Here is a 10,779-nt window from a genome sequence, read left to right on the forward strand (position 1 = left end):
AGTAATCGCCCAATCCGGAATATAAGCTTTGAACGAAGAAGAGTGGCATAGTTCCCCCTTCGCCTACCACTGGAGACCTCAATAACCGGGAAGAACTTCCACGAAAACATAGCATGCTTCCAAACATAGAGCTGAAACCAAGATGGGTTGAAAGCGCACTAGTAAGCGGTGGAGGTGGTGTTATCGAAGAACCAGGCACCACCATTTCCTTTTTCTTCATGGGCCTCAAGAACTTATCACCAAGAGCATCCCTGCTGCCACCAAGGAGTTTGGACACAGACACGGTGTTGCGCCTCTTATAAGGATGGAGGTCCGCATCATCAGATTCCGTCTCCTCGTCTGAGGACAACACCATGCAAAAACTTCACCTTTTCCGAATAGGAGCATTACCTTTGTATACCCGTGCTCCTGCAGGTAAACCAGAAGAAGTCGGAACTGGTGAACGAACCGGGGAAACGACTCCAACGGCCGATTGGGAAGGCAAAACTGGTCCACTAGAACCAACATTTCCTCCTCCTACCACGGGCAGTCTGGAAAGCTCTCGCATGCGTCTTTTAGAAATAGGAGGAGGAAGAGTCTCTATCAGATCGATCTCCCGGTGGCAAAGTTTGCCCTGATAACGACCACACAGGGCCATCTCCAAAGAAATATCGGCTTCAACACCTGTGAAAGCAAACACCAAAAATATGATCTCACGAGCCAATAAGATCCCTTATTCTCACTCCTTCTTCAAAAAGAAGGGGGGGGGGGGAGGGAGAAAGAGATGAGTTAATACCGCAGCTCACGACGAACATTTGTGTCGTCTTCCTGCGAGCGCTCCAGGCGGCACTCATACCGTCCGCAGCAAGAATAAAGTCTTCCCAGTTTTCTCCATTAACAGTAACGCTCCCCAACCGTTTGCCGAGAGTTTGATTGTCCCCAAACTGTTTAGGGAGACGGTTGAGAAAGTCTCATTTTTTACGATACCCATGCCCCACAAGGTTTGGGTCGACCTAAAGCCATTGCCTTTGCCAGTTTTTCTTCGAAGCATCCAGTTCAGAGATCAGTTGATGAATGTCCCATCGCTTCGCTAGGTTACGGACGCCAGATTTTGTAGTTAAACAGAAAAAGTAACTGAAAACCCAGAAAGTGGGAACGCGACCCAAAGAGCGACAAATCAGTTCAGAAACGACGATTTTATTGACAACACTCGGGGTTAACTTTTTGATGGTAAAACCGTAATGTTGCACGATCATATCGAAAAAATCCGATGTCGGCAGGCGCAGCCCCGCTTCGATCATATCGAAAAAACCGTAATGTTGCATGATCATATCGAAAAAATCCGATGTCGGCAGGCACAACCTCGCTTCGAACAAAGGAATGGGGACTCCAACTTTCCCTAGAGGATAATCATAGATCGATACCCCTTTTGCCGGAGTCACTATGTCATGCTCAGGTAAGAAGCCGAAGCGATCTTGCAGAAATCAGAACTCCTTAGCAGTAAGGAATCTAACGTAAAGGTCCATTATAAAAAAAGGATTAATAATCGAAAAGGGAATTAATGGAATACCTTATTGATACAACAAAACCAAAATAGGGAAATGAGGATGAAAAGCCTGGGGGGGGGGAATGGGGGGATTTTAAAAGGCGAAACTGGTGTCACGAACCGTTTCCCAACGGTACTGGCACACATTGACTGCACTGCCCAAGGCCTGTCAAACGATAGACTAATCCCGGGCATACACGTGTTGAGATAGAGATTCGAATGGCGACGCTGTCAAGATGATGCATGCACCTACGAGTTTAAGGGACTTGTTAACGTATCCCTCAGGGGAACGTCAAAAAGAAGTCAAACTAACACCGGGCTTGGCCTGGTTAGAACCCAGTCTAAAGCCAAGTCTGGGCCTTCACCAATGCAAAGAGCGCTGATATGGAGGTTAAGGTGCAGAGTCGCGCCTTAACCCCTTCTCCAGGGAACTATACCCCGACAAACGTGGGACTAATCAAAGATTCGCACTCACCCATTAGACGATAGCCATGATCTTCGTAAACGTTTGGACAATCTCCTTCCATCCAATGAGAGAATGAGACAAAAGACGTGACAGAGGACCCTCCAATATGGGTCCGGTATGTCGCACCTCATGAGGTAATCCTCAACAAAATTAGTTAAGGGACACGCCTCATAAACAGGTATAAAAGGATTCTTCTTCCTCACAGTGAAGGGGGACGAAATTCTCTCTTTTCTGTAATCTACTACAATCTCTCTCAGATCTCATACTAACTTGATCGTCAGAGCTTCGTCCCGGGAACCCCTCCCGGACGTCACTAACGATCTCTATCCTGTTTTGTATTGTGATATCAGGGGAAGTCATTTTCATGGGGTTCACCGACAATCTCGACACAATCATCTCCGATATATCACAACAATTATAATTATATTGTTTTTTGAAAACCGAATTATAAAAACCGATCCAACCAAATTGTAATTAGATTGGATCAGATCAGGTTTGAATTTAGTTTGGACTATTCGGATCCATGTTTTGAAAAGCGAAATCAATTTGGATTCACTTGATTGGATCAGATCAAGCCGATCCATCCAAACGAACACCCTTAGAAGATATCATGCCTCCTCTTGCTAAAAAATATCCATAAAAAACCCTACTTAACAGTGGCGGAGCCAGGGTCAAAATAAAGGGGTATCCCGATTTTTTTTGTGTAATATACAATAAGAAAAAAAAACCGAAATTTCATTAAATGTAAAGTTCAACTTCTATAACAAAGACGTTTTAAAGTTCACCTCTTCGATCTTTCTTTTTACGAAAGCGACTAATTACATTTTCAGTCTTAACATTTTCTACACTACAAATCAAAGCACCGTTCATAAAACCGTCACCCATTCTATTACGCAAATCGGTCTTCAAGAACTTCATTGCAGAAAAACACCGTTCAACGGTTGCGGTTCCGACGGGCAAAACCAAAGCTAGTTTTAATAATGTATAAACCAAAGGAAAAGAGAGGTGCTTCTTGGTTTCCACCAACAAACGAGAGAGGTCTGCAATTCCCTTCAAGTTGAAAAATCTATCATCATGGAGCAAAGAGGGATAATAGATATCAAGTTGCCCATTAAGTTGTGCCCTTTCTGAATCGTCAAAATCATTTTTGTATATCTCACTTAGCTTTAACAGCTTTGCTTTAGCAAAACTAGAAATGAGTCAAAAGGACTCAAAGCCGCCATGTTCTCAATCAACTCCGTGCCAACTTCACTAAATCTATCCCCAAATTCTTGAATTTGCATATCTAAATTTGTGTTAAAAATCACAACTTCAAAATGATGTTGGTTAGTCTTATTGGTCCTATGTTTGCGTGGGGTAACATAATATTCTGTCATGTCCACAATTCCAATACTATGATTACCTTCTTCCAAATTTGTGGAAACTCATCTTTTCTAAAAACTAGCAATGCTTTCTTTGTCCCTTTTACTAACGAAGCCACCTCCAAAATATTTTGATCTTTTTTTTGAAGATGCTTTGACAAGGTATCCGTGAGTCATAGAATTTCCAACATAAAATGTAAAAGAAACACGAAATCAAGTGTCTTGAAATATGACAAAATACCATTTGCTTGATAACAGTTAGATAAAGTAGACCCCTCCTCTTTGACATATTTAAGTACCGCAACAACTTCTGCAAACAAATTCTCCAAACTTACAATTGTTCTAAAATGTGAACCCCATCTAGTATCTCCAGCTCGTACAAGAGAAATCTCTTGATTCAACCCTCTTCCTAGTTCAGTTTCACCACTACCAATTTCAGCTGCCACTATTTCTTTTTGCATCTCTCGTATCATATCCTTTCTCTTACAAGACCCACAAACGACAGTAACCACCAAAACTAGTTGTTCAAAGGATTCATCAACATCTTCATGTTTCTTTGCAACCGCCACTACCACTAATTGAAGTTGGTGTGCAAAACAATGTATATAATGTGCAGAATCGTTTTCATTTAAAATCAAAGATTTCAAACCGTTGAATGCACCACTCATATTACTTGCTCCATCATAACCTTGTCCCCTCACCTATATATTTAAAAAAAAAACTATAAGAAATAAAAATAAAAGTAATATCGTATTAAAATTTAAAGGAATAAATATTTTATGATTTCTCACCTGAGCCATACTTAAGTTATTGTTGGAAAATATGCTATCAATGGCGGCATTAAGAGTCAAAGAAGATGTATCCAACACGTGAAAAACTCCTATAAATCTTTCCTTTACAATCCCATGTCTATCAATATATCTCAAAACTTTTTCCATTTGTTCTTTTTTGGAAACATCACTAGACTCATCAACTAAAGTAGCAAACACATCTTTACCAATTTCATCACAAATAGACTTGATTATCTCTTTTGAAAAGCAATCGACAATATCTTTTTGAATAGTGGGAGAAGTTAACTTTTCATTTTTTGGAGCATTTTCTAAAGTAACTTTAAAATTTTTCTCATTATCTTCTCTAATCAAAGATAATACTTCAATGAAAAGTCCTTTATTATTAGACTGTTCCATCTCATCATGTCCACGAAATGGTAATGCGTTTTTCAATAAAAATCTACAACTACAGATTGTAGCACGTAATCAAATTTCATAATTACTTTTCTCAAGTTCTGTTTTCTTATGCAAGACTTCACCGATAGATTGGTTTTTTCTCGATAGCCAATCACACTTTTCTTGGGCCTTATGGTGATAACTTTGAATATTACCCATATGTTTTCAGAATGAGTCATTTTTACTCCAATTGTCAAAACCTTCGGTTATAAATGCATCTCTTCCACCGTGTTCCCCTACCATATCTCCAAACAAGTAGCAACAAAAACAATATGCCTTGTTATCTTTTATGCTATATTCTAACCATGGAAAATCAGTAAACCATTGCACAACAAAACGTCTTGGCTTATTACTAAATAATGTATATTCAAAATTATGCCCCTTTGGTTGACAAGGTCCTTTAATCAAATATGCCCTCCTTATTCCATCCGTTTGATTAGGAATATAAGATGTAATCTTTGGCCTATCCCCCGGTCCGAAGGAAGATCATTCAAATCAAAAGATTGTGTCACTTTTGGTTTTGGCATTGGTTGATTAGTTTGTGGAACTTGAGTAGGTTCATTAGATTGTGTTTCTTGGGGTTTTGGCATTGGTTGATCAGTTTGTGGAACTTGATTACTTTCATTAGCCCTATTTTTTTGGAAGTTCCTTCACCAGTGTTGTCTCCAACATCTAAATGTCTTTTGAAAAAACTTTTCATAGCAACCTACAATCAAAATATATGAACTATAAACTTGATTTCAAGTTTCAACAACAGTCAACAAATAACAACATACAGTGAAATTATCAATTATGAAGATATATCAACTATAATCTTGATACCAAGTTTCAACAACACATGAACAAATAGCAATCTACAATAAAAATATATCAATTATAACTTGATTTCAAGTTTCAACAACAAATAATCATTAAGTATTAAACCTAAGTCCCTAATTTAACAAAGCTAATTGTTAATTTCTAATTTTTCAAACATAATAACAAAAAAATAGAATTTAAATTAACCTAAATACATAATATGGATGAGTATTTTGGTTATACTAACTTGTTTCATTGTGATGGAAGAACCGATGAGCGGAGGGCGTGCCCATAATTTTGCAATGGAGAATGGTTGATGTTCCAATGTCGACGATTGCAGCACCAAGGGCAGTAGTCAAAATACGATTTCGATCTGGAGCTTGGGAGTCGGCAATGGAGAAGTCGATTGATGATTGATGAATCACGAAGTCAAAGTAATGATCCAATAAGCCAAGTCCCAATACCGATCACGTCCTTTTTTTCCTTTTATTGGGCGTAATACCTCTTTGTTTCATTAAATTAATTGGTGTAGGCTTAAAATCTTTGGACCATTTGGGCTAATTTGTATTTTGGTCCATTTAGAAATAACCTGGAATTTTTTAGGGTAGCCCAATATATTTTCCGATATAAAACGCAACATATGACGAATTTTTCTGTAAAAATTAACACTACTAAATTTTTTTTAGGGGTATCCCGAGATACCTCGAGATCTATAATACATCCGCCATTGCTACTTAACAATTAAGGAAATGAGTAACCCACGAAAGGTCTAGGCTCACAATTAAACCTTCTTTGGGCAAAAGACCATTTTCCCTTCCCATACCAAGTCCCAACATGGTTGACTAAAAGTCAAACTGGTCAAAAAGTCAACGTTCAACCCTCAGTTGACTTACGCTCAACGTAGCTAATCTACGCCCAACGTATAGAGGCTATGCCAAACATAGAGCCCATGATCCTAAAAACTTCTTTGGGCAAAAGACCATTTTCCCTTCTTTGCCAAACAATTAAACCTTCTTTGGGCAAAAGACCATTTTCCCTTCCCATACCAAGTCCCAACATGGTTGACTAAAAGTCAAACTGGTCAAAAAGTCAACGTTCAACCCTCAGTTGACTTACGCTCAACGTAGCTAATCTACGCCCAACGTATAGAGGCTATGCCAAACATAGAGCCCATGATCCTAAAAACTTCCATTAAGCTCTTAATACAGCAAGTCAAACTCTCAAACTCTCAGATCTAATATAAATGAATATATTAATGGATAAAGTCTCTTACTTTATCCCTTTTCATGGCCAAGATGAACACACAACCAAACTCTAAGTCATATTGTCACCTTTTACTCAAGAACTCATGCATGGATGGATGAGAGTGCCCAAGCTCTCATTTTTATGACTCTATAACCTCAAAAACATCAGAAGGGGGCATTTAAATGGTCTGGAGTAACCTATACTCACAAGGACCAAAGATCATGGGGACAAAAGCATGAAACTCATAACCATATTAGATATACAAGCATCAAGATGGAAGCTTTATACCTTCCAGAGATAGATGTTGGCTTGTAAACCCCAGATCTACATACCTTGAAGCTTCCCACTTGATTCTACAAACACTTTCTTCCTTCAAAGAGCGCATAAAACTATCTAAAATCTCCAAAGCTCATACTTGGTGGCTAGGGTTTCAAAGGAACAAAATGAGGTGATGGAGGCTGGTCATGAGAAAGATTCCAAGAAGTTATAGCCCTTAAATACGAATCAAAACCTTAGTGTTAGGGTTTTGGTCTACAACGGCTACGCCCTACGTAGGTCATTAAACTCAGGTCCAGAATTCAACGCCTATGCCTATCATAGCTTTCCTACGCCCAACATAGGACAAAATCCCCAACTTCCAATTCAACTTCAAACAACCATAACTTTTTTGTTTCAACTCTATTTTCGGCGTTCTTTATATGCACAAAAAGGTATTAACGAGCCCTACAATTCTATCTAGTTACTTTTGGCTTAACACATGTCGAATTAAAACCATAATCAATGTAAGAAGCCCAACATATAACTTTTCTCATTTTACTCTGTGATTTCAGTACACAAACATAATCAATATTATCAACCTTCAATAAGGTCTAAACTTTACTTCCTAAAAGCCTAAAGCCTTTACATGATCGAATTACAATCCACAAACCCTGAATTCAAAAATGTCCCGAAACAGGGTGTTACAAAATAACTCAGTTTTCTTGATATTCAATTCAATACTCAATCCTCGACTACTTCCCAGGAATGTCTAGAACTTTAACGACCTCCTTTGAATCTCATTTGAATCCAATACATATTTATAAAGCTAATTTTATGGAAACAAAGAGAAATGAAATCCCATAATAACCTGAGCATCTATATAAAAGTTACAATCTAATTATTTTAATTTCACAATTTACATAAAATGACACATTGATATTAGCCATAAGTTTAAAAATTTAAACAGATATGATATGTTATTGTGATTTAACCTTTTTTATGTTCTCAAATCAAGCTGCTCTCTCTTTCTCTTTATGTATATATATATATATATATATATATATATATATATATATATATATATATATATATATATATATATATATATATAGAGAGAGAGAGAGAGAGAGAGAGAGTGAGAGATTTGAGAATTCGACCTTGTTGCTTGTGGATATGGATACATGTAATCAGCTTAAGGATAATTAAAAAAAACAATATTTTGATTTTAAGCAAAATCATCATTTAAAACACAAAATAAGTTGTTACTGATTTATATTTTTGAGAGACATCTGTATAGAGAAAAAAAACATAAGCAAAATCGAAAGATTGGCTAAAAAGACACCCAAAATTTCCATTTAGAAACCTATTTGATTTTTAAGGATTTTTTATTGGTTGAATTTGCATTGTTTTTTGAAAAAATAAATTATAAATAATTTATTATAGGTTGATTTTTATTAAAAGTGTTAATAGAGTGTGTAAGGGGTGTCAATTTAGCAACACTCAAATCGAATCATACCATGCATATATACTCTTAGACAGTTAAATCCACTTGGATGGCACAAAAACTCAAGCAAATTGGGAACATACACGATCATGAGTTTTGGCGGGAAAATAACTAACTGATAAATTTGTTACATGCATATCCTCATCAAGGGGTTGCCCCTAGACCCATGTGTTCTAGCGATCAAATTAGTTTATGCCAACATGCATTTCACACCTTACAAGCTTGTAGTATAGTTAAAACTAACATCAATTTGTATCAAATAATCCTTATTATACTAAAATGTTTGATGATACTAAAATAACGAACATATCCTTATCTACTAATGTTACTTGTGATCATTCATATCCATCTCATGAGATCACTATCAAACCTTAATTATTATTTTTTTTCAATGTGATTATCTTATTATTATACTTATTATTCATTGTTATAAGAATCGGTTCTAATCTTTGATTCACCATCTCTTTTTTCTTATGATTATCTTATTATTTAGTTACATAATCAATTTCATAAGCAACAAAATCGATTATCAAGAGATATAATAAAATCAATTATACAACATTCTTTTACTTATTATTTTAATTTCTTAAATAATCAAAATTTTCTAAGCACTTGCACACTACCAAAATGACTTAAAAAACACATCAATATCCTACAACTTTTATTATAGTTTAGAACTTGATTCTAATTATTCAACATAACATATTAATTTGCAAAATGCACCCCATTGTTTGGGTATGCGTTTCAAAAGCGACAACTTGCATGTTATGATTTCAACTGGAAATATATATTTGTTTAACCTATTGTCTCTTATATTTAGGGATCTAACAATTATTCCATACCTGCAACAAAACTAATTATGAAACATGCAGTTATGTATATAAACATTATCCATATGCAACATGTTTTATCTATTACATGCTTCTGAGTTCTGATTATTCACTATTCAGTACCGAATAATCACCTGCAAAACCTCAAGGTCTAAACATCATCTTATAGATGTTCTTGCTTTCTAAATATAACATCTTTTATACTATATACGTAAATATTATAATTTATCGAAAACTTAAATTAAATCCCTTACGAATGATGATTTAAACTCATTATAGATGCAAGAAACGAGCAAGCTGTGATGGGTTAACAATGCCCGGTATGTGGACCCCATCTTTTAGCAGCTGGGACACGTCGGCGTACCTTTGATTCTTGACCAGCTGCGGCTCGTGAATACGTTTCTTCTCGCTTGGCTTTGGCTTCAGCTTCGGCTTCAGCTCAACAGCCTTTCCCCTTTCCCGATTAAGAGAACCAGAACTCGGCTGTATCGTTGTCTTAGAACCGGCTGAACTGGCCGCCGGAGAAGCTGGTGGAGCCGGAGTATATAATTGGCCGAATAATGTGCCTTTGTGGAGGTACTCATGAGCCAAGTATCCAGCTAGGAGTATGTTATTATTGGCCGGCGCCTGAGCCGGAGAAGATACAGAGGGTTTGGATGATGGTTTAATTGGGGCCGTGGATCGAGGAGCAACAGTCTTCGCCTTCGGCTTGGCTAGCTTTGATGGTGGCGGTGGTGGTGGTGGTCTTATCGGCCTTGACGGCTTAAGAAAGTCAAACGTTTCATCTCTCACTTTTCGCTTATGTGGCGCCATTGGCGGCAATTGTCTACGTGAGTGGTCCATTGTACCTTGCATGAGGATCCACCAGGTCAGCACATAAAAACTCCAAATTTTCCAGAAATTCCACTCAACAAGAATCCAAATCTTCCAGCAATATCCCCAAGTGAGGACCGAGGAGACAGGGGTAGCATGGTAATTACAACCATATATTTTCAAGAAAATAATATAATAAATAAATATAAATATAAAACAAAAATGAACTGTTATCGTTTAAGAGAGAGAAAGAGAGTAGGCAAGAGAGAAAAAAATAAAAGAGGCATGGGAGCGAGAATGGATGGTGTGTGGTTTATATAGGGAGAGATTTAGCAAATTGCCCCTCGAATCTATAAGAATTACAGTCAAAAGCGGAGGATATTTAAAAAGACTAAAAAGGCCAAACTTTTTAAACGTATGTTGGTGTTATTTTCACTACACAATTGGATAGTTTAGTTAATAACACTTCCAGCCCCTACACGTGTATCCAACTAGATTTACTAATAATTTTAAAAAACTATTATTTATAAAATGTGTTATAAAAGTTTTGACAATATCATCATTTGCATCATTATCTTTCTATTAATTTTTAGGGTTATTGATACAAAAACACAATAAACTTTCGAGTTTGATTTTGTTTGGTCATGAAGTTTATTTTTTCTTTGTTTTCTTGTGATCGAAGGTTCCTAAATTTTCAATTTACTTGTTAAAAATGGATAAAACAATTTTGGTTCCAGTTTTCCTGTTAGGATT

At 36.7% G+C, this 10,779-nt stretch overlaps 1 protein-coding gene across 1 annotated transcript; it reads right to left on the bottom strand.

Annotated features, from left to right (window-relative positions):
* Positions 1–9,237: 9,237 nt before the first annotated feature.
* Positions 9,238–10,307, bottom strand: LOC111881338 (uncharacterized). Its single transcript, XM_023877744.3, has one exon. It carries the CDS (start codon positions 10,066–10,068, stop codon positions 9,487–9,489), a length of 582 nt encoding a protein of 193 aa, XP_023733512.1. The 5' UTR covers positions 10,069–10,307; the 3' UTR covers positions 9,238–9,486.
* Between the last annotated feature and the right edge of the window lie 472 nt (positions 10,308–10,779).

The sequence above is a fragment of the Lactuca sativa genome, chromosome 9, assembly GCF_002870075.4.
Source record: "Lactuca sativa cultivar Salinas chromosome 9, Lsat_Salinas_v11, whole genome shotgun sequence".
Taxonomy (NCBI): domain Eukaryota; kingdom Viridiplantae; phylum Streptophyta; class Magnoliopsida; order Asterales; family Asteraceae; genus Lactuca; species Lactuca sativa.